We start from the raw sequence: 25,528 nt of genomic DNA on the forward strand, positions 1-25,528 counted from the left end.
ATAATCTCTAGGGTTGAGACCCAGGTATCAGTGTTTTGTTTTATTTATTTATTTTTTATTCCCCATGATAGCAATGTTCAGAATCTCAGGCTGTAACTAATTATAGCTCCCTGTAATGAATGCTTTTCATGTTCCAGAGACGGATTATTTTATTTCACCTCCACAACAACACTACTGGGTACTTACAGTTATTAGTCCCATTTTACAGGTGAGGAAACTGAGTCTTAGAGATGTTAAGTAATAAGTGAGAGATGATGCTTACCTATGAAGCCAAGCAGCCCAACGCCAGAGCCAGGCTCTTCACGACCGTGCTGCAGTCCGTTATCATGAATAGCGCCCCCAGTGGCAACGACGGTCCAGCAAGTAGGGGTCATCCAATGGTCTCCGGCTGTCTCCGAACCTTCAGCTTACTGATCTGCTCCCCGTGTGTTCGGGACTTCCCAGCAGCCCCACGTCAGATAACGAACTGTGGTTATTCAGAAGTCCCCTGCTATTTCCACTGATTTTTATTAAATGCAGCTTGTGGCTCTGACTCAAGAATGCGCAAGCCGATTTAGATTACGTTTTGCATTGAGTTTATTAAGATAAAAAATATTTCCCGAGATAGTGAGTCAGAAGTATTTATGGTGAAGTGTGCTGAAAGTGAATGCAGGTTGATAGCGTGAACAGAATGTTCTCTCAGAGTCAAATGTGATGACCTAACTGTGTTTGGCAGTCTTCCTTTATGTTTAGCTAAGCATTTTATTTCATGTCGGGAACCTTCCTCCCTCCTCTATAAAGGATTGGTCCTGTAGGAGACTAGGATTTTGGCTTGTGCCTCTCTGATGCCAAGACCCAGACCCTGAGCCTAATTGTGACTGGCTCCCTGGTGGACTGGCTGGGTTGCCATGGCAAAGTACGGTTAAACTCTATCTCTGTTTCTCTCACCTGTCAAAATGGGAATATTACTCTTGGCCCCGCCTCCCTCCCTGAGGAGAGTGGGAGGGAGCTTTGAAAATTAAGTAATAAATGTTGGGAGGGATTTTTGGATGTGACGTGTTGTCAAACGGGTAAATAATAAATGGGGTGTCACCAAAGCTCATTTGCCCAAAATACACTTGAGCCTTCCATTTACTTAATCAACCAGCATTTATTAAATACCTACGAAGTTCACAATAACACATGGAGTGCTGAGGGAAATACAAAAAGGAAAAAAAAGAGGAAATAGAGTCTCAATTCCCAGAGAGCTCATAAACTAACTTCTTTTTTCTCGCAGTTCACTTTTTAGGTTGATTAAACATTAGTATGAACACTGCCTGTGCTGTATTTAAAAAGCTCATTCTATGTGATGACTTCCAGTTACGTCATATGTAACTAGCAGTGATTTCATTGTTCTCAGTACCATTGGGTATTGATAGTCACGTGCTGGATGGACTCATAAAAAGGAGAAGAATATTCTGTGGCCCTGGGTATGGGACAATGAAAGAATATAGTCTGAGTTTATTGCGAAATGATGCATTGGCTAATAATATGGTCTTTTGTGTCCAAGGGTCTGGGTTTGGGTCCTGGCTCCACAACTTTCTAGCTGCATGACTTTGGGCAATTATTTAAGCTCTCCGTATCTCATTTCCTTATCTCTAAAATGAGGGTTGTAAGAGTGTTTAACCCATAGGATTGTTTTCAAGATTAAATAAATTAACATGTGCAAGGTGCTTAGAATGGTGCCTGGCACCGTTATAAATGTTCAGAGAAATGTTAGCTACGATCATCACTTTCTATGGGTAATGGAGAAAATGGTAGCACTAAAAGAAGACTGGCATTTTGTTTTCCTACATTGTAAAAAATATCGAATTCATTTTTATTCAAAGTCCCAAACTGTTGCCCAGATCTACCATAATCACTTGGGATTGCCCCCAAATCCCAAGCTGCTTATTCAGAAATGGTAAACAGGCCACACAAGCCCTCTCTTGCTTATGGTCCTCAAGGCCTGAACTAAACTATTTCTGAGAACCTTACACTAGCCCAAGACCCAGAGGGGCGGTGAAGGTGTTTGGTTTTTGTTTTGTGGGAGGCAGCAAAAGTTATGCTCAGAAACAGTTGTCTTTGCCAACAATTTATTTAGCACAGGTTTGCTGTGGGAATTATAATAATTTTATAAGCCAATAGCATACAGGATAATATCTCTTAATAAGTAAAATAGAGAAGTAACACTCCACACAAATGACATTAATCACACCATTGTTCCAGGCCAGGGAAGGGGAAGGAATAAAGTCCAAATTTAATAGGAGGTGTACCGTTTTAAAAGAGGAGGCACTGGGGAGAGTAGGCGACCAACCTAAGAGCTGATTTCTGGCTGCCAGTTCAAAAGTAAAAGTTCCCTGTTGCTACAGCACGTTGCTAGGGAACAAAGACACCAGTGTTGGTAGGCTGACTGATCTCTTTCACCCAGGGTTTAGTTTATCAACACTGTCTGCATATAGTACCTTGCCAAGACAGGAGGGAATGCCCCAAGGGTTTTCAGAGTTTTTAGGTTTCACCCAAAACCAAAACTCTCAAGTAGTCCTCACAAACTCTCAGGATTTGTAGTCTAAATGTCCCCCTGCCACAGTTGCTTCTCCACATGGTCTTATCGATAAGCCCCCAGTGGGCCCCTCTGAAGCATGGCTGCTGACTGCTTATCAAGGACAACAGATGTAAAATGATGACATCCTGGCACGACTTACTTCATTCTTATATCAAAGCAATGTGCAATGATGACATCCTGATACAACTTACTTCATAGTTATATCAAAGCAACTCTTTTTGCTTTGTCATAAACAAGTGGATTAAAACAATTTCACTTAAGTTGTAAACAAGTGGATTTGAAATTATATTCAATCTATTACACAACAGAAGGGCAGCTGTGGAGTGTGATGAGAAGAGCACTGAGCTTGGAGTCCAAATCCTGGCTTTGCCTTTTGTTAGCTGGGACAGGTCTGGAGTAGGTCTCTAAGTCCTCTGAACCACAGTTCACACTTCTGGATGGTGCAAAAGCAATGAAAGGTAAAACTGCTGGGGCCTTAGCACGAATCGAGACAGTGGTAACAAGCAAACAGTCTGTGCTAGAAGTCATATTCTCCACCACCACCACCGCACACTTGTAGTTATGTGTTGTTGTTGTTTTTAAGCCAAATTGCACTTTAGAATGTCTTTGATGAAAGAGTAAAAATGATTATCTTGATTAAATCTTGACCCTTGAGTACCTGTTTTGAATATTCCCTGTGGTGAAATGGGAAGTATACATACATAAGCACTCGCACTGACTGCTCAAGTACAACAGGTTGTCACAAAGAAAAGCATTTGGGTGATGAGCTGAACTAGCCACTTTCACATGAAAGAATGACTGAGAGTCAAACAATGGTTAGTCATTCTTGAAAAAACAAAAGGAGCCTGTCATACCAAGTAAACATGAGATGGTATTCATTGCCAATAAGAAAATTTGAGGTTCCAAGCAAAAATTAAAATTTTGGAAAACGTTTAGTCAGCACCATAAACTTGACCGCCTCTCAATCTTTATTGATGAACTTGATGATGATATTAATGACTATGATTTTTCTATACTGTATAATTAAATATGTCCACATTTGGAAAGTCTACATAACCCATTGAGCCAATGTTTTATAAATGGGCAATGCATAGCATTACAAAATCAGACTTGGGTAAAAGATCTTTAGAGGGCAGATAAACCAATTAATTTTAATATAACAGATTATGAAAAGTTGTTTTGATATGGCTTCAGAATCCACATTTCAGGTAACCTTTAACAAAGTACCATTTGTCAAATTTTGGTGTAGTATCAAAGTATCCTAAATTATCTGAAAAGGCAATTAAAATACCCCTCCCTTTTCCAACTGTGTGAGACCAGGGTTTTTTTCATATACCTTAACCAAAACGACTTTATCTCAACAGATTGAATGCAGAAAAAAGAGAGTCCAGCTGTGTGCTCTTAAGTCTAAATAATAGATTTACAACAATATAAAACATTGCTACTTTTCTTATTATTTGTGTGTGTAAAATAGCAGTTTTTCATTAAAATATATTCATGTTAACAAGTAATTAGATTATTTTTAATTTTTCAATATATTAGTAAACAAATATTTAAAAAATTTTTTTCTTTGGTGTACTCAGTATTTTAGAATGTATAGGGTTCCTGAAACAAAAAAAAAAGTTTGAGAACTTATGTCCTAGAACATGGACTCTGGAGTCAAAATAATTTTTTAAAATATTTTTTAGAACAGTTTTAGGTTCACAGCAAAAATTGAGAGGAAGATACAGAAATTTCCTATATACCTCTTACCCCCACACATGCATAGCCTCCCCCATTATCAACATACTCCATCAGGGTGGTATATCTATTAAAATTGATGAACCGGGCCGGCTGAGTGGCGCGATGGTTGGGAACTGGCTTGGGACACCAGAGGGCCCCGGTTCGGATCCCACATATGAGGGCCAGTGACACTGCCCTACACAGCTAAGAATGCTGAGCGACAGCTCGACCTGGAGCTGGGCTGCCATGAGTCGCCGGCGACAGCATAGGCTGCAGCCCCTGTGTCAGTGGGTTGCCATGGGCTACCGTGTGTAGCCAGCAGCCAGCGTGAGTGGCCAGCAGCCACAGTGAGCGGCCCTCCAGAAGCCGGCGACTGATCTGCCTCTCCTGGGAGGAGCGCAATGATGGTGCCAACTTGGGCCCGTGAGGCAACGTCCTCCACAACTAGACGGAGGAACAGGGGGACAGCAACTTGTCTGTTCCCCTTCCCCCAATTCCCCAGCACTGTTCCCATCCCCCCAATTCCCCAATAAAAATCTTAAAAAAAAAAAATTGATGAACCTACATTGGCTCATCATAATCACCCAGAATCTGTATCTTAGTGCTGTACATTCTATGGGTTTAGACAAATATAAAATGATACGTGTCCAGCATTATAGTATCATAGAGAGTATTTTCACTGTCCTAAAAATCCTCTCTGTGCTGCCTGGCAACCACTGATCTTTTTACTGTCTCCATAGTTTTGCCTTTTCCAGAATGTCATATAGTTGAAATCATATAGTATGTAGCCTTTTCACATTGGCTTCACTTAGTAATATGCATTTAATATTCCTTCGTGTCTTTCCATGGCTTGCCAGCTCGTCTTTCCATGGCTTGCCAGCTCATTTCCTGTTAGTGCTAAATAATATTCTATTGTCTAGATGCGCCATAGTTTGCCTTTTCACCTACTGAAGGACATCTTGGTTGCTTCCAGTGTTGGCAGTTAAATGAATAAAGCTGCACACATCTGTGTGCAGGGTTTTGTGCGAACATAGTTTTCAGCTCCTTTGGGTAAATACCAAGGAATGAGATTGTTGGATCAAATGGTAAGAGTATGTTTAGTTTTGGAAGACACTGTCAAACTGTCTTCCAAAGGGGCTGTACCATTTTGCATTCTCACCAGCAATGAGTGAGAGTTTCTGTTGCTCCATGACTTTTGCCAGCATTTGGTGTTGTCAATGTTCTGGGTTTTGGCCGTTCTAATAGGTGTTTAGTGGTATCTTGTTGTTTTAATTTGCATTTTCCAGATGACATACATGGATGATGTAGAGCGTCTTTTCATATGCTCATTTGCCTTTTTTGGGGGTAAGGGAGAACAGTGCGTTTTTCCGGGAACCATCAGCTCCAAGTTGAGTAGTTGTTTCAGTCTAGTTGTGGAGGGCTCAACTCAGTGGCCCATGCGGGGATCAAACCGGCAACCTTGGTGTTGTGAGCACTGCGCTCTAACTGAGCTAACGGGCCGCCACTCATTTGCCATTTTTATATCTTCTTTAATGAGGTGTCTGTTAAGGTCTTGGCTTGTTTTTTAATCAGGTTGTTTGCTTATTGTTGAGTTTTAAATTCTTTGTCTATCTTGGGTAACACTCCTTTATCAGATGTGTCTTCTGCAAATGTTTTCTCCCAGTCTGTGGCTTGTCTTATCATTCTCTTGACATTACTTTTTGCAAAGCAGAAGTTTTTAATTTTAATGAAGGCCAGCTTACCAATTATTTCTTTCACGGATCATATCTTTGGTGTGGTATCTAAAAAGTCATCACCTTAACTCAAGGTTATCTAGGTTTTCTGCTATATTCCAGAAGTTTTATAATTTTTCATTTTACATTTAGGTCTGTAATCCATTTGAAGTTAATTTTTGTGAAAGGTATTTGTTTGTTTGTTCGTTTTGCATGTGGATGTCCATTTGCTCCAGCACCATTTGTTGAAGAGATTATCTTTGCCTTTTTGTATTGCCTTTGCTCCTTTGTCAAAATTCAGTTGACTATATTTACATTAGTCTATTTCTGGGCTGTAGTATTCTGTTTCATTGACCTATTTGTCTTTTTTTTTTTTAACCAATACCACAGTGTTTTGCTTACTGTAGTTTTATAGCAGGTCTTGAAGTTGAGTAGTGTCAGTCCTCCAACTTTGTTCTTCAATATTACATTGGCTATTCTGAGTGCCTTGCCTCTCCATATAAACTTTAGAATCAGTTTGTCAGTATCCACAAAATAGCTTGCTGGGATTTAGATTGGAATTGCATTGAATCAATAATTTGTTGTGAGTCTCACTTCTACTTCCTTCTTTGTACTCTTGGACAGTTTTTTTACCCTCTCTGTGCTTTAGGTTTCTGATGTTTAAATGAGAATAATAATAATAATAATAGATTGTAACACCTGCCATAGTAATAAACATCCTTTAGGTGTCAGCTGTTATCCTCATTGTCATCATCATCATCTTCATCATCATCATCATCACTGGTGCCACCCCTGGAAGACATAGTTCATTCAGGGACACAGAGCTGTATGTAGGTGGAGTCAGCAGAATTGGAAACTTTTCTCCATCATGTGAGATTATACCCCACCTTCCACTCACCAGTCTGCCATCTCAATATTTGTGGTGTAGGGAAGAAGGGAAAGAAGGATGAGAAAGCTTGCACAGCTCAGGTACACATTGCCAGAGGCATAGCATCAAGCTACTGAAAAACTATGCATAGCCAGATTTAAATGTAGAGGCCAGATTGCTTTGTCTGGCACGCAAGCTTAGTACCTGCTCCCTGCCAAACAGTGCTTTTCTGTGACTTGCCTGTATGGAAACATAAACTGTTCCAGGAAGAGCAGTCCCCAGACACCCATGTACTAGATCATGAACCCAGAGCCTGGAGAGGTGAGGTGACTGCCTGACACATGCATGTAGGTAGTGGCAGAGTTGGCATCGATTCCACTTTGCAGATTTTCTCTGCACAGGGCTTCTTCCCTGGAATGCCAGGGTCTCCTTGATAGGCATGACTAGTTCAGAACCTGCAGTGGCCACACCACTCTTGGGGTGTAGAGGAGAGAGTGGGTACCCTAGTGTGGCCCATGAGGCTGCTCTAGAAGGATCCAGGTGATTCTGGGAAGAGGATGGATCACAGCCAGGGCCTTGTTAACAAGACTGATAGCAATGGTACAGACATGCATTTTTATTTTATTTTATTCCCGTCACAAAATGCTTTCCTGTTGCTTATGCCAAATGTTGTTCTGATGCTTCCAGTCTTTGCCAAACTGAGGACCAGACCATTTGCTTGTTCTAACTCCTAAGTGAGCAGCTACAGATGGCAAAGAGATTTCAACATTATTCGTTATCAGTAAAAAGTTAAAACCAAATTCCTCCTGTTTGTGGCAAGGCTCCTTTGTTCAGTAAACGCGAAGTTTTGTTTACATTTCCTTTGTTCTCTCTGGGAACCTACTGCTTGGACCAGCTACTACACTGATTTCAAGATGCCCTGTAACCCTCAGTTTTGTTGGTAGGTAGATATTATTTAGCACTTCGTGGACAAATTAACCATTCTCGTGTGCAGCCTGTTAGTTATATGATCTTGGGCAAGTAGCCTGATCCCTCAGGTCTCCTGATCTGTCAAGTTAGGGCTGGACTTGGCCAGGTAACCAATCAATTGGATGGAATATCATACCCCACTTTAAGGAATAATATGTTTGTGGGAAAAAGAAAGGAAAAGAGTAGCTCATGCAATAGTACACACGTTCACATGCTGCTTGCTCAGGGCCAGACTCTAATCAAAGGACTTTCCATGTATTAATTCATTTAATCCTCATAATAGCCCTATGAGGAAGACACAGTTATATAATATTAATTTCATGGATAACAAACCTGAGACACAGAGAGGTTAATGAACTTGTCCGAGTTCACACAGCTGAGAAGGGGCAGAATCAGGACATGAATTCAGACGTTCTTGACTCCAGAGTCTTTGAGGGTTGGTTTCATACAATGGATCAACCCATACTAATTTGTTTTCAATACATTTGAGTGTACCTTTCGAGTATAGTTGAAATACTATCCACCCCCCGAAGCCCACCAGTTATAGAACTGTCAGGCTTTTGGCTATTTTACGTTCCTAGAACAAAAAAAAAACTTGAACCACTGTGTGCCTGTGGTAGGTTTGGAGGCAAAAGAAGTAGTTTAAAGTTCCAGCTCACCCTTTTATATTACATTTTATATTTATGTGAATTTAGCCGCAAAGCTTGCTGGGATTTCATCAGCAGCCACCTATGGGGAAGGTGGGGTGGTGGGGTTAGGGAACCAAAGAGAGAAAGTGTAAGTTCCTTTTGTTTTTGACCAAAACTCAGCAGGTCATATTAACCTGAGGCATGCACCCAGCAGCTGTCACCCTGGCCTCTGGAGTGTGGTTTGAGGTAGGTGGCTTTGATATTTAAATAAGGTAGAAATCCGAGAGGAGAGAAGCCCCGCTGTGCTAGTACCTAGATGATGGTACCTCCTGCCGCAATGGAGACTGCTCCAACTCAAAGCTGGACCCACACTAGTAAAAGGGCGGGAAACAGGATGTAGCTTCAAGGAGAAGAGACTGCCAGGGGTTAGGCAGGGGCCTGGACATCTTAGTATATCTGGTCAGCTGAGTTACCTGGCCTCTGAGGGAAATTGGAACACCAGCCAGAATGCATGGGTAAAGCTTAGACCTAGTAACCAGACAATCTTGTCTGGAGTTAGGGGAAGATCACGGCCCTGTGGGTATTTGTGCATGTCCCCAGCTTGTTCTGCTTTAGGGAAGACATTCAAATTCTGTTCTCATCCCGCAGTGGGTCTCCAGCTGCCAAAGCAGTCTAATGGAGTGGAAAGAGATAGGTTTTAGAGCCAGAGAGTTCTGAATCGGATCTCAGCTCAGCCTTGTGGCCTTGGGCAAGTCACTTACCCTCTCTAATCCTGGGTCTGTCTCTTGTAAAAACAGTGATAACATGTCTTCTCTTGAGACATTATTGCACAAGTCAAGACTAAGGTAAGGTCCCTGGCATTTTGTAGGATTCTAAATAGCCTACCTGTTCTTACTACCATATTGGCCGGCTGGCTCAGCTGGAATTTAAGTGCTTGGCTAAGCCTGAGGATCCAAGGCCGTTGGTGCTAGAAGCTTCCAGAACAATATGCAGCTTACCGTGAGACCCTGGGGCAAGTCAACTGATCTCTGAGACATGATTTCCTCCTCTGCAACTGGGGATCGTGATAATTAATGTGCTTTTCCTAAGTCACCAATCATTAGAGGATAACTGAATAACCTGAAAAGCATTATGCAGAAAGCATTATTACTATTAAAAAATAATAGCCATGACGTTGATGAACATTTTTGAATGCTTACTTTTTGCCAAACACTAGTCTTAAGTGCTTCCCATGAGTCACCCAATTTAATTGTAATTCTCTAACAGTTTTGCCAGGCAGAATCTCATTTATTATTCCTATTTTTCAGTTGGTTAAACCGAGGTACCCAGAGATTAAGTAACTAGCCCAAGGTCATACAGATAGGTGGGGGCAGACCTGGGATTCAAACCCAGTCAATCAAATTCCAGAACCTGCCCAATAGAGTATTAACCACTATGCTTATATTGGCATCACGATGTAATTGCTATTTCTACGTTTCTTTTCTACACAGGGTGCATAGCGAGCCGTTCTCTAGGTATTAGATGGGGCTGTAAAGCCATGAGCTCCATAAAGCCACCTGTCATTTAATTTTTATTCTCCAGCTATACCTCAAAGCTCCTAGGAAAACATGTGCTTCTATCTATGAGCAAACATATTCACGGGTTGAATCTATAGTATATTTATATAGATTAAAGAAACATGTCCAAAGGTAGAGATCAGAATATAAGTGAAAAGAAGCAAGACGTTACCAAAATCATTTATAGGCTCATGATTCTGTTGTGAAGAATAATTATTCATTGGCTTAAGTGAGATGAAAAGTATCATTATGGTAACACATGAGTGACAGTCAGGTTTAATCTGTTTTCTACAACACACGTGATCTATGCATTCACACTTGTCACACACTCCTGTAGTGCTGCCCAGCTTTGACAAATCTCTCCTCACTTTTTTTGTGTGTGGAAAATTAAAGCAAATAATCACATATTTGGAGCATTTTACGTATGAAAGCATTTTACAAGCATTTTGTTGATTAAATTAGCTACATAGATATCTCAAAATAAGGTTAGGTTTTCAACAAATTTACTACGTTCTGTCTGTGCTGTCCAATGCAGTAGCTACTAGCCACATGTAGCTATTTAAATTTAAAAATTCAGTTATTTAGCCACATTTCATGGGCTTAATAGCTCAACCTGTGGTTAGTGGTGAGAAATAGATAATGTAAATTATAGAACATTTCCATCATTACAGAAAGTTCAATTGGACAATGATGCTAAACAGTAGGACACACTGAAGATGCAGTGATGACCAGAACATTCTAGATGCCTGCTCTTACAGGCTTATAGTCCTGCAGAGAAGACAGCTGCTTAACAAGCCATCCCAGGTTGGGGGTCAGGAAAGAACAGAGGACAATGGAGGGTATGGCAGGGAGGATCTACCCAAGGGTGGGTGGTCAGGAAAATGAAGTCAAAGAAAACCCCATATATATGAAAAACAGACCAATTTTTAAAGAAATATTGAACTTAATTTTTAAAAAATAAATTATTTTCTCAGCAACTGGATTCCGCAATTAATATTAGTATGTTGTGTGAAATGTTATATTACTGAAGAATAAGCTTAAATAAAATTTATTTCATTATTAAAATGTTTCATGTAATAAATTTCAAAAGAAGCCAAATGCAAAATGTACATACAGTAGGATTTCATTTATATGAAATTCTGGAACAGGCAAAATTAGTCTTTGATAATAGAAATCAGAGCTGTAGTTGGTTGAAATGGGAGCGGGAGAGTGGGTGAGAGCAGGTATTGACTACAAAGGATCTTGGGGGATTTTCTGGAATGCTGATTTTCTGTATCTTGATGGGGCATTGGTTACATGGGTATATGCATTTCTCAAGATTGGTACATTTCCTAGAATGTAAATTGTATCTCAATTAACAATTGAATGCCTGCCTAGAATTATATTTTTTAGTGGGCTATAGATGATATGAGTAACATTATGTAAATATTAATTACCTCATCACTTTGGGTACTAGGGACCAGCCCTTCATAACCCTATATCCTCACTGGCAGGAAAATTTCTGACATTTTTCCTGAACTTGTGCCATGTGCATATAAATATGTTGCTTCTACTTTTCCAGTTTTTTATGCTTCCTTTCATATTAAAAATGGACAAGCTGGAAGGATCTTTTCCAGAATGTTAAGAATGGTATTATTTTGGGGTGGGAGACAGTAGGTGAATTTTACTTCTTTTTCTTATTCACTGTATTGTTTGGACAAGGCAATTTTCTTACATACTCTGAAACACAACAGCTCATTCTCTTGTCTTTCAAACTACTTTTATCCCAGATACTATATAGTCATTTGAAAACTTTGGGTTTTATACTATGATTGGTAACAAATTTCCTTCCAAGCAGAAGGCACTGTGGGTGATTGATGGTCATGGGGTCTTGGTAAATGGTGAATTTCATGCCTTGCCTGTCTCCTCCGCTCATGTGGGCCCACTGGGGTGGATTTGGGTTGCTTGAAGGTACTCTGCAGCTGTCCACCCCTCTCACCTGCTGCCTTTGCCCTGTGCTGACAGATTCTTACCTGACCCTCGATGAGCCCATGAATAACATCACCACGTCCCTGGGGCAGACGGCTGAACTGCACTGCAAAGTCTCTGGAAATCCGCCTCCCACCATCCGCTGGTTCAAAAATGACGCGCCTGTGGTCCAGGAGCCCCGGAGGATCTCCTTTCGAGCAACCAATTATGGCTCTCGCCTGCGGATTCGAAACCTGGACACCACAGACACAGGCTACTTCCAGTGCGTGGCGACCAATGGCAAGAAGGTGGTTTCTACTACTGGAGTCCTTTTTGTCAAGTTTGGTAAGCAGTCTCCTACTGGGGATGGCCTTGGACCCTCAGACTCCATGGGGGTGAAGAGCGAGGGCATGAGCATGTACTGAGGATGTACTATGTGTCCAGCATCCCAAATGCTGGTACAACTGTACCCATTTCACAGATAAGTAAACTAAGGCCCAGTAGCTAAGTACCATGCTCAGGGTTGCCTAGCTAGTACACAGCAGAGCAGAAATGGAGTCTGGATCTGTCTGGACCCACAGCCCCTGCTCTAAACCACAATGCCAGTGAGAGAGAGGTTAGAAAGCATGCATGCCCCTTTTCTGTCCAGCTGCCATCAAAGACCCCTACCATTACACTCAGTATCTGGGTGTAGTCACTCGGCCTTCCATTGGAAACTCCTTGCATCGTGTGAGGACACCTACTCAACTCATTTTTTAGCACTTGTCTTAGCATTTTTCAGGCCCTGAGGTGTGGGATATGGACAAGTTCTCACTGGTGTGCTTTTTTTTGTAGAGGTGATTGGGGGGAAACTGGAGCAAAATAATAAATTCCAGAAAAATAAAGATCACCTCAGGGGGCCTTGAGAACTTTAATCTGTAACGGTTTGACTGTACCCACACTCACCGTCCAATAACCCAGACTGACTGTTTCTTATGTTTTTCTTTCATTTCTTCAGGGCCCCCTCCCACGGCAAGTCCAGGATCCTCGTAAGTTCTTTTATTTCCTTTCTTGTCATTTGTAAGTGTTTCTCCAGAGGTTTCTAGGGCAAAGGCAGCACTGGTCATCTGCTTGGGCCAAAACATGGCATTTCCAGGTTTCATTCCATTTTGCCCTGCCCTCATTTCGTTTTGCTTTTTCTCTGATATGATTCACAGGAGACGAGCACTGGCAGTAGTCCCAAGTGTGATGATGTTGATTCTGAATGATCAAAGTGCAAATCTACTCACATTGACTATATATTAAAATTAATCTAACATTATTTGCAACGATGGATTTGGTAAAATCAAACAAAACATGATACAGTGCTGGCTTAGGAACCTGGACGCTAGCCTTTAGCTTGAAAGGGTCTAGTCTACATTTCTGCAAGCATTTCTGATGCTTTAGTCATTGAAAAGGTCAACAATTAGGGGATCACTTTATTTTTATTCCCTTTAAGGAGCTCTGACTCACAGAGGGGCCGAAAGCCCAGTGCCTGGGTTGAGAGTTAGATGAAGTTTGATTCTTTTTGAGCCCCTTGGTAATGGAGTCTAAAGATCCAATTTCTTTCACTGACACTGTTGGAATGTGTTTGTCCTTTATTCTAGCTAAGGGATTCTCTTCTTTCGTTCTCAGATCATCCACTTGGGGTATTTTTCTTTATGTGTATTTTTATTTGGGGATAGAGAAGACCCATTTATTAAAACTCTGGTGCTCTGCAAGAAAATATATTTCATATTTTGTAGACTTCTGAAATAAAATTCACCAGGCTCTGCTATAAGAGCATCAAAATGTCTGATCTAGACTGTACCCATGGCAAACATTGCAGCCACTTAATTTGCTCTAATCCCCGCTGTGCCACTAATTACAGTGCGGGATATTGTAATGTATTTGTGTGTGCCTGGAGGCCCAGTGGCCCACAATCTCATTAATAAAATAGGTAATGGGTAAAAATAAACATTGGTCTTCAGCCACACTGTTCTGCTATTTCATCAGCCAGTTAAAGGCAACTTTAAAAGAGTCTTTAAAATCACCCAAGTGCTAATTGCTACTTACCCAGGTAGAAAATGTTGATTGATCTTAAAATAGGTCAGAAACTTGGTCATTCTGCCTTGCATTTCTTGAAGTTAACCGTTTTTTTTTTTTTTTAAATCTCACTATTGGCTGATATGTGGAATCCTTTTGAAGTCTTACTTAAATAAAGATTACAACTTTTGTTACTTGCTCTAAAAATGCTTCCCACCCTGGTACCTTATTTGTTCCTGTTAATCTGTGTTTCCAATGTGGTTGATAATCTGTATCCCAGGATGATTAATGCGGTTCACTAATCTGTTTTGACTGTTAAGCCCTGGGCTATTGACTTTCTGCCTGTTATATTTGCATCAGAAAGTTCCTTTTTTTTTCTTATCGAACTTATTTTTAAACACTTACATGACCTTTCTTCTTGAAGTTTTTATTCTTTCTTTGCTGCCACCTTTCTGATTAGCCCTGTCCTGTCTCACATGGGTTTTACTTTTATAGAAAGATAGTACAGTTGTCCTTTCTTATCCACGGGATGCCTGAAACCATGGATAGTACTAAACCTTATAAATATGACTTTTTTCTTACTCGTACATACATACACTTTTCGGCTTCTTTTTGGCATATCCAGATTTTATGCTTTGGGGCTATTAAGTAAAATAAGTGTGACCTGAACACACAAGCTCTGCTTGTGTTATCAGGGTGACAGTCGCCCTGATAACTGAGGCAGCTACTAAGTGACTAGTGGGTGGGGAGTGTATACAGGTAGATACACTGGACAAAGGGATGATTCAATCCTGAGCAGGACAGAGAGGAATGACATGAGATTTCATCACACTACTCAGAATGGTGTGCAATTTAAACCTTATGAATGGTTCATTTCTGGAATTTAGTATTTTTGGATTGATATTGATTGAAGGTAACTGAAACCATGGAAACTGAAACTGCAGATAAAGGGGACTGAATTCTGTACACTGCTTTCGTGAGCTGATACCTGTGGAGAGGGTATGGGAGTTCCTTCAAGATGCTCAACCAGAGCTAAAAGTATCCTTTGAGGTCAGGCCCATCCATTTCATCTTAGCTGTCTGATTATGTATCATGTCAGTCAGCAAGAGCATGAGATGTATAGTTACCACGTTTGTTTGGAGAAAGCTACAATAAGATGCAATTGAAATTGGGACTCCCAAGAAGATTTTGGTGGTAAATCTTCATCCTTATTATGGCGTTGCCAGTTGGCATTTTGATGCCCTTTTTTCCCATTCCCGTAGAAACTAACAACGTATCCTACTTTTTTCCTTTCTCAGCTGCCCTTTCACTTAACCTTATTCCTAGGAGTTCCTCTCATCTTAAGACTAACTCCCAAATAGAATGCTAGTTCCTTTCCCTAGCCTCATAGCCCCCAACAATCACCAAACCTCACTACAAGCGGACAGGTAGAATATATTGCAAAATGATGGCCATGGCCATGGGGAATATCACAGCATTGAGGACTGCTCTGAAAACCTTTTGTCAAACTGCACAGTACTTTTTCCAAGATAGGAGTAAAGTGCAATTATAAAATTGCTTGAAAGTGCACAGCAGCGTTACTGCAAGGAGATAAATGCAAGTCCATGACACAACCCTAATATTTGGACAGTGAAATGTATTAGGTGTTTGGAACTTGGTAACAGCTGAATGCCATTTGAGGCCACAGGGCTACATCACCCCCAATTGGACATGGCTTGTCCCTTGGGACTATGGCCCAGGAAGGCAAAGCATTTGAGGCACTTGTCACTTCCTCTAGGGACTGCATTCGTTTTCATATGCAGCTTACAGGATGGTGTTTTAGTTTGAAGTAGGAGCCAGTTTGAGACATTAGTAGTTTGGCTTCTATTGATAGCTTCAGGCTTTATTTTCTTTTGTCATTGCTGGGTCCTGGCCCACCTCTAACAATTACAGGGCCTGGGGCATGAGTATAAGTGGGGGCCCACATACCACACGTCTAAATATTTAAAAGTTATAAATCAAGCTAGCAAACTGTTAGATGAAATATGTTCTATCCTCCCACGTTGACATATATACCTTCATAATGACAAAATAAAAAAAAATACGTGCAAAGTTATGGTTTTTATATGACTGAAAGCCAGGAACTATCAAAAATGACTACTTTAATCATTATTATGCATGTCTGGGTGTTTTGTTCATGGGCCAGAAATGTTATATATAATTCATAAAAAGTTATATATTAGTTCCATTAACAATTTTTATTGCCTTCATTTCAACCAAATGACTATGTTGTTTTCCATAAGGTTTTTTCATAGTGTGTATTCTTTTAACAACAATGCCCAATTTGACAAATTTTTTGAGTCCTTGTAATGCTTACCTTTTAAAACTAATTTTAATTTGGAGAAACTACACTTCCCTGAGCCAGTTACAGCTGTTATTATCAATGACATTCCTAAAGCAATACTTAAATTTGCTAAGAATTTTAGCAAATGAACTAAGAACTTCATGTTCAACTATAGTAATGGGATTATATGATAAATAATCACTATTGCTGAATATATTACAAAATATAATTTCATCCTAAAAATCAGTAGCACACTTCACACATTATATTCTATATGTGCAAATTGAAGAGTAATACAAATTGTTTCATGTATTAGTTTTCTAGGGCTTCCCTAACAAATTACCACAAACTGAATGGCTAAAGTAGAAATTTATTGTCTCACAGTTCTGGAGGCAAAATCAAGATGTCATCAGGGTTGATGCCTTCTAAGGGCTGTGAGGAAGACTTTCTTCTTCTGGAGATTTGTCAACATTCTTTGGCTTGCAGATGTAGATATATATATATATATATATATATATATATATATATATATATATATATATATATATATATATATATATATATATAAATGTATTCAAAGGAATTGGCTTTGAATTGTGTGGGCCGGCTAGCCAAGACTGAAATCCACAGGGCAGAGTGTCAGGAGCGGCAGGCTATCCATTCTCAGCCCGATGCTCATGCTGCTCTCCATAGGTAGAAGTTCATCTTCCTCAGGGAAACTCACTTCTGCACTTAAGGCCTTTCGACTAAATGGATGATGCTCACTCTTTTATCCAGGATGCCTCTTACTATTAGCTGAATATAGATGTTAGTCACATCTACAAACTACCTTCACATAACACCTAGCGTGTGACTGAATAACTGGCCTATTACCTTGCCAAGTTGACACACGAAACTGACCATCATATTCTCCAAATTCTTCCTTTTCAAGATTTTTTTTGGCTATTCTGGGTCCCCTTCAGTTTCCATATGAATTTTAGGGTCAGCATGTTTATTTCTGCCAAGAGGCCAACTGAGGTTTTGATAGGGATCGCATTGAATTTGTAGATCAATTTGGGAAGTATTGCCATCCAAACAATAGTAAATCTTCCAATCCATGAACATGGGGTGTCTTTCCATTTATTTAATTTATTTTATTTTATTTTATTGGGGAACAGCCATGGTCGTTGGTTACACATTGCTTTCATGCTACAATGGCATAGTTGACTTTTTTAGGGAGGGTGCAGCTCCCAGTGGCCCATGCAGGGATGAAACTGGCAACCTTGGTGTTACCAGTACCATGCTCTAACCAACTGAGCTAACCAGTCACTCCCTTATTTAATTTTTTTAACGATGTTTTGTAAATATCAGTGTGCCTGTATTGTCCTTTTTATGTTAAATTTATTCCTAAGTATTTTATTGTTTTTCATGGTGTTTTAAATGGAATTACTTTCTTAATTTTATTTTCAGATTTTCAGTGCTACTCAATAGAGATGAAACTAATTTTTGTATATACTGCACCCTTGCTGAACTTATTAGCACTAATAGTTGTGTGTGTGTGTGTGTGTGTGTGTGTGTGTGTGTGTGTGTGTGTGTGTGTGTGTGTGTGTGTGTGTGTGTGTGTGTGTGTATTCTTTAGGATTTTTTATCTACCTGATCACGTCACCTTCAAATAGAGATTGTTTTATTTCTCTTTTCAATCTTGATGCCTTTTATTTTCTTTTTCTTGTCTAATATAGTGGTGAGAACTGACATACTGTCTTTTTTCTAATCTTAAGGGGAAGGCTTTCATGATGCTAGCTATGGGTTTTTCTTAGATACCCTTTATCAGGTTGAGAAATTTCTCTTCTATTCCTATTTTCGAACGTTTTTAAATTATGAAAGGGTGATGGATTTTGTCAAATGCTCTTTCTGTGTCTATTGAGATGATTATGATTTTTTGTTCTTTGTTATATTAATATTATGTGTTACAGTGTTTTTTTATGTAAAACCAAGCTCATGTTCCTGGAGTAATTTCTACTTTGTCATGGTGTATAATTCCATTTTATATGTTGCTGGATTCAGTTCGCTCGTATTTTGTTGAGGATTTTTGCATCTGTTTATAAAAGGTATTGGTCTGTAGTTTTCTTCTCTTGTGATATTTTTGTCTGTTTCTGATACTGGAATAATACTGGCTTCATACAACGAGTAGGGAAGTATTCGCTTGTCTCTTATTTTTGGGAAGGGTTTGTGAAGGATTTGTATTAATTATTTTTTAAATGTGTAGTAAAATTCACCAGTAAAGCCAGCTGGGCCTGAACTTTTCTTAGTGGGAAGTTTCAAAATTACTAATTCAACTTGTTTATCTGTTATAGGTGTCTATTCAGATTTTCTATTTTCTGAGTCAGTTTTTGTAGTTTGTATCTTTCTAGGAATTTGTCCATTTTATCTAGATAGCCTAAGTTGTTCATAGTTTTTCTTATCATTCTCTTAATTTCTGTACTATCAGTAGTGATATTCCTACCTTTATTCCTGGTTTTAGTCACGGATATTTTCTATTTTTCTTGGTCAGACTAGCGAGTCTAGCTAAGCCTTGTCAATTTTATTGATCTTTTCAAAGAACTACTATTTATTGAAAACTGACATTTACATAATGCATTGCGGCAACTCTGGGAAGCCGATTACCTCCCCTCCAATGTTGTGTGTGTTGTTGTTGTTGTTGCTGTTTGTTTAGTGACTTTCCAGAACGAATTCACCAACGTTTGTATTCCCTGTCATGTATGGCTACTAAAGTTTCTGCTCAGGGAGCTTAGTAACAGGTAATGATGGGAAAGATTTCCTTAAACCACTAAGTCTTTCAGCCTTTGTCTTGGGGTTCCATGTGTGCGTGCTTTGGGGAGTCCCTTCCGCTCTCCAGCAGTTTATAAACTCACTTTTGCTTTCATTTCCTGCGTGAGCAGGGCCTTAGAGTTAGCCAGAGGTGAGGAGTGAGGGCTTTCTCAGCTCTTCCTTGGGCATGCTCCTCATGTGAACATGTTCTTCTATATCCCCAGGAGTAGGTTGGAGTTTTACAAAGCACTCTGTGAACATCTTAGATCATTTGAGCTTTTGTGCTTTTTTGGCCCAGGCTCTCGTTTTCCCCAACCGGTATTGCCACCCCAGATAACGATGAGTGTTTTTCAACAGATGTCCTGGGGCCATGGCTTTCCCTTCTGAGATGCTGAGTCCAGTCCAATAAAGACAAGCCGTGTGCAAGGGGCTGCTAGCAGGTCAGATTGTGCCAACACTTGGAGATGGAGCTTTTGAGGTGCTCCAACCGCCTCTGCCTCCTCTAGCGACTGCTAGGCTGCTAGATGTTGGCTGCTGTGGAGGGAAGGCTGCTAGTTTTAAGGTTACTGCAGAATTCAGAAGAAGGAGATGGGACTAGGGCAAGTTAAAATTCCACAGAATTCTGTTGTTACCAAATTTTAGCATTTGTTGTTGTTGAATAAATGTTCCTCGGAATGTTGCAAACCTTTGGCTAATTTCTACAGTTTTAAAAGTATTGATTTTTCTTGATTTTTTTTTTTTGCCTGTGTTCTCATTGCTTAGATGGAGAAGCAGATCTTTGGAGGTCCCTCTGTCATTCCCTATTTCCCACCTCCAGGGGGGCCCTCTGTCCCTGTCTGAGAACAGCATAAGGAGGTGCTGTCTTAGAGGCCTGTGAGGCCCATGGGTTTTGTACTTCATGACGCCTCCGTTTGTTGAACTTTTTCCCAAAAACAAGGCAATGTGTTGGGATTCTGTACATATATCACCTTTATTCTCCAAAACAGCTCTCCAGGGCAGATGTTTTGACCTCCGTGTTATCAGAGAGGCTCATAAAGGTTAAATGGCTTTAAACTGGGCCTACTTCATATCAGACTTCTTCAGTTTTAATCTTTTAGGATCATTAAATTGATTAATTTGATCATAGTGAGGCCTGGAGAGTACCAATATTACATTATTCATGTTTATTTGGGGCCGCCTCCTGGTATATATCTTGAGCTTCTCTGATAGGCAAACAGATCCAATCCAACAAACACTAAGCATCGATTCAGTTCAACAGATTTTTATTAATCACCTACAGAAACACCAGGCTCTCGGCCAAGCTCTGTGGAAACTACAAAGACTGAGCTTTGTCCTCATACTGCTTACTCAGTATGCTGGGGGCTGGGGGGGGGGCACACAAAAAGAAACACAGGTCATCCAAAGTGTCAGCAAGTACTTTTTGACCAGCCACCCACGCTTCTCCCTCTCGCCTACCACCCTCCTCTAAGCCACTAGCGTATCTTCTTTGAAATTCTATAGCAGCCTTAATACTGACGTACCTTCTTCCACCCTTGCCTCTGCCAGGCTAATTCTCATCACAGAAATCAGAGTGAGCTTTTAAAAATACTTCTGTTCTATTCGACCCCCTCACCCTCCAGGGCTTCTCATTTAGAATCGATTTTCAGCTCCTTACCCCGGGCTTTCCTATGAGGCTCCCCGCCCACCTCTGTGGCCTCCCCCTGTCCCCCTCTCACCTTGATCATTCAACTCCAGCCACACTGCCGGTGCTTCTGTTCCTTGGATACCTACCCCAGGCTTGCTCTGCAGGCTTTAGGATTTCTGCTCGAGCAGTTCTCGCTGTCTGGCATGCTTTGTCTGAGATCTTTGCGCGATTCACTCCTTCTCATCAGTCAGTTCTCACCTAAAATGTCACCTCCTCAGAAATGACCCCTGAATCTAAAGCAGCTCCCAGTCACTTCCTGTCATGTCACCTGCTTCATTTATATCAGAGTACTTATCGCCACCTGACATTTTCTTTTTTATTCATTTGTTTATTTGTCTGCGAATTAAGCTTCATGAGATCAGGGCACAGTCTGCTTCATGTACCACTCTATACCCAGTCCTAGAATGGAGACAGCATTCAGTAAACGTTCACTAAAAAAGAAAAGAAAAGGGAAAGAAAGCAACATCTAAGTGTCCTCTCCTATGACATGATGGCAATAACCGTGCCTGTCTCATAGGGTTGTCATTCACAATAAGGAAACAATGAATATAAAACACCTGGTAGAACTCAGTAAAGATTCCTCAAATGAAGGAGATAATATTTGTTGACTGACTGACTCTACTATCTCACCTATCTTATGACATATGTGCAATTCTAGACTAGACCTGTTGTATAATTAAGTTCAATGAATTTCAGCTGTATTTCTTTCTTTTTCTTCATTATCTGAGGTCTCCTGCAGAATCAGTCTGTAAAAAGGGCATGAGGGAAAAGTATCTTTCTCATAGGGTTGCTCTGAAGATTAAATGAAATAATTATATGAAGTGCGTACAGTAGCTAGAACTGTAGCTGGCCCATACTAGGAACTTAATGATATTGACTGACACTGTTGTCATTGTCATTGCTATTTGAGCAAAGAGGCTATACCTTCTTTCCAGCCAGAGTCCTTCTAGACAACATTCCCTGCTGTAAACCTCAACAGGAGACTTTGAAGCCTTTGTTTCCGTTTCTCTCCTTGGCCTTTGGCTAAAGTCCCTTTCTGCAGAAAGTCAAAGTGACCAGCTTTTGATGAATTCTTTCCTTCTCTTATCTGCTTCCAAGCCTCAGCCACAGTGAAGAAGTGTAGCTGGGTGCTGGCCCAGCCCAGGAAGTGATAATGTAATTTTCAACTCAAGATAAACTCAAGGATAACTTTCAACACAGATATTCAGGCAGTTCAAGGGCAGAGGTGCCTTGCCGAGAGGAGACCCAGAAGTCACTCAGCAGCTGGGCCAGGACACAGGAGGCCATGGCTCCAGTAAAGTTGCTAACCTCTGTGTCTTCATCAAACCTCCCGAGACTCAGCACTCAGCAGAGAAGGGGCAGATGGAGGGAATGCAGAGAGATTAGATAAGAAGGATTTCCTGATCCCAGAGGGGGATAGATCCAAAAGTACAGAAGGTTGAGAAGCCAAGCTCTCTATTCCAATCCACCCCGTCACTCAACAATTCCCACTGAATGAATAGGGTGTGGAAAGCTTCCAATTAAAACGATACTTGTGAATATTGGCAAAGCGTCTCTTTGTGTGCGGGACACATTGAAAGAGAGAAGAGAGAAGATAAGTCCTTGCTTTCTAGGAGCGCACATGCTGCAAGCTTGTCCTCCAGGCCAAGAGCTTCTCAGTCTATGTGTTAGTCATGAATATATCTCCACACCTAGCACATAATGGATGCTCAACAAATGTTATGTTAAATCGAACATTGAGAGTCCCTGTCCTGAAATCTCTTCTCCACATAGGACAAGGTTTTATTCATTTGCTCAACACATTTTTATCAAACTCCTTCTATGTTCCAGGCCTCTGATTCTTAGAAGCTGTTTTCAAGTCATACATGTGGGTGCCAGGCAACAAAACCAATCTAAAAGTCCTCATTCTGCATCATTTACACTTTCCCTTTCTGTGTATTTGAGTTTTCATATCAGCTCCTGCTGTACGATACAGAACAAGCACTTTTCAAGACATGGAGACAAACTCCACCCCAACTCTGGCTGTGGGTGAACAGAAAGCCCCAGAGGATTCAGAGTGTGGTTTACAGCACTGCTTCTCACACTGCAGTGTGGGTATAAGTAAGTCACCTGGGGATGTTGTTAAAAGGCAGATTAGGAAAGAGTAGGTCTGCGGGGGGTCCTGAGACTCTGCATTTCTAACGTCCTCCCTAGTAGGTGCTGGTGCTGCTCGTCCACATGCTTTGAGAAGCTAGGGTTTAGCGAAAAGATACCTGTCGGGGTTCTAGTCTTTCTCTGTCATTCATTAGCCAGAGATGCTGGATATACTGCTTACTTTGTTTAGATCCCAGTTCCTTATTACAAATTGAAGAACTTGAATTCCATGTCATCTAAGACTTCTGCTAACTCTAAATTTTATGACTCATCGAAACTCAATTTGCTGTTTCCTTTATTGTAGTGAGACCTCCTCAAGTTCTGAATTTTGTGCAATTTGCCCTTGGGTTGTCTTTCTCTGTCATGTGCTTCCATCCTGTGCATTCCAAGCCGGATATTGTATATAGTTAGATCAATCAGTGAGAATGATCTGACAGAGAACGCCCACGTGGGAATCTCCCACCATCATGACTGCCAAATTCTGACGAGCATGCTGTTGTGCCCTCTTGGGTGAAGGGGAAATAGCTATCCATTTTTTTGGTCAGTAGCAGGCCCTGTTTTCCTCCTATTAAATAGAGCAGCATTTTCCTCCCATATCTCCTGCCTTGTGGACTGAGTGCTTCTGTTTGAAGTTCAGCAGGAGGCAGTGAGATGTGGTGGTGGATTCATTGTCCTGATGTCTTCACGTGAGAGTTTTTAAAGCACTGATCAGATATCACGCTGCCTGACTCAGGCCCTGAAGGCTTATGGGAAAATAAAGACACTGGTTTGCATGTGTGACTTTGTGAATACTGGGTCATTATTGATTCATATTCTCATAGAGCTTTCTAAGGTGAACAACCAAATCTTAGAGCAAATACAGCTAATGAAATGTTATGAATAATCCTGACTATGCTAAAGGATAGCTGAGCACAATGATCAGTTTTTTGCATAAATGAAGTAATTAGCAATTGAGTTTTTTTTCAGCCTAATGTTCAGATTTCTGCTTCTCTCTTTGGTCTTTATAATCAGTGTCAGTGTTGACAATTTCTCATTGCTTCTCCCTCTCTCTCAAACCTACACACACACACACACACACACACACACACACACATGCACATTCACATTCATATATGCTCCGAAAGCAATAGCCCAGGTCCCATTATCTCTGGCAGTGCTTCTCAACTCAAGCTATGCATTAGAATCACACAGGGAGTTTTAAAAATAACCCATACTTAGGCTCCTCCCAGACAAATCAAAATCTCTTAGGGTAGTGCCCAAACATGGTATTGTGTCAAATCATCCCAAGTCATTTCATGTACTTACACCAAGATTTGAGAAGCACCCTCTCCCATCCCCCTTCTTACCTGAAAGGAACTTACATTAGACTGCCCAGTTCTAAAATATTGTGGATACCAAAGGGCTCAAAGCAGCAGAAACTCTGAGCCTGGGTAATCACCTGCCTCCTGCACCATCAGGATCCAAGCAGGAAAGCAGAAACAACGCTGAGTAGTTAACCCAGGGAAGCTCGTGGACGGAATTGGTTACACAGGTCGTGGAATGGATGAGAAGCCAAACAAGGGATGGTGATGCTCCTGAGAGATCAGCAACAGATAGAACCACAACCATGCCTAGATCGGAGAGACAAAGAGAAGGGGTGGTTTTTACCGAAGCGTAGGAATGGGGTCATCTGGGGAGGAGGGAATGATGGCAAGCCTGATCTGTGGAGCCATGAGGCGGCGTTACTGAAAGAACTGAGGGGAAAAAACTTGGCTTCCCCCTTCCTCCCACTTCCAAATGCCAGCCAGTGCCTCCTATTTGGGAAATATATAAGAAGCAAACTGACACAGGAAGCCTGAGAACTGCAACCTAGAAAGGTGAGGTGCTTGGTGGGTACTGAGCAGAGCAGGGGATGATGGGTAGGGAATGAAGCTGAGGACACACAGGCCCAGCACAGCACCAATACCTCCGACTGACTTCAATGCCACTAGAAAGCGGGGTGGAAGCGGGCTAGGGGGAAATTAAGTCAAAGATATTGTATTCAAAGTTGCTGTCCCTGCCTTCAGATGGAACCTTCCAGTGGGTATTTTGGGTTGTGGAACTGGGCATGGGACAGAGGTCAGGACTGAAGGGGCGGATATGGTGTACATTTTGCATAGGTTGGTGACCAAAGCATTGAAGGGGGTGAAATTCCCAAGAGAGATTATAAAAAGAGACAAGGATAAGACCTTTTATATTTGTATGACTATTTATAATTTTCAAAACATTTTTTCTTGTGTCTTTTGATCTTACAGCCATCCAATAGCTTTGACAAGATAGCCTGGTGTTTTACTTTCCTGTCTAGAAACATTGATAAATGATCATGCCTGTGTTATTTCTTATCATAAATTCTTCTCAATTGTGTAGAAGAGTGTTCTGAGTCTAAACCTCAATGTTTATGAACTCTGGGAGGCTAAAAACAAGGACAGGAAACTTCTAGAAATTTGCTCCTTGGGACACTGAGGCCAGAATTTGCTAACTGTGGTAAACACGTACTAAGTGCTATTCTGTGCCAGGCCTCACAGCACTGTCTTCTAAATCTCCAATGAGTTCTACGGCAGTAGTATACCTTCA

The 25,528-nt window shown here is 40.9% G+C and overlaps 1 protein-coding gene across 3 annotated transcripts in view; it reads left to right on the plus strand.

Moving 5' to 3' along the window:
- ROR1 (receptor tyrosine kinase like orphan receptor 1) overlaps positions 1–25,528 on the plus strand; it is a 393,156-nt gene that overhangs the window by 262,332 nt on the left and 105,296 nt on the right. For all 3 annotated transcript variants that reach the window (XM_019628204.1, XM_019628205.1, XM_019628206.1), the window contains exons 3-4: positions 12,024–12,311; positions 12,964–12,994. In XM_019628204.1, the coding sequence (XP_019483749.1) occupies positions 12,024–12,311; positions 12,964–12,994 (319 nt within the window). The remainder of the gene's footprint in view (positions 1–12,023; positions 12,312–12,963; positions 12,995–25,528) is intronic.

The sequence above is a fragment of the Hipposideros armiger genome, unplaced genomic scaffold (genome assembly GCF_001890085.2).
Source record: "Hipposideros armiger isolate ML-2016 unplaced genomic scaffold, ASM189008v1 scaffold_755, whole genome shotgun sequence".
Lineage (NCBI taxonomy): Eukaryota > Metazoa > Chordata > Mammalia > Chiroptera > Hipposideridae > Hipposideros > Hipposideros armiger.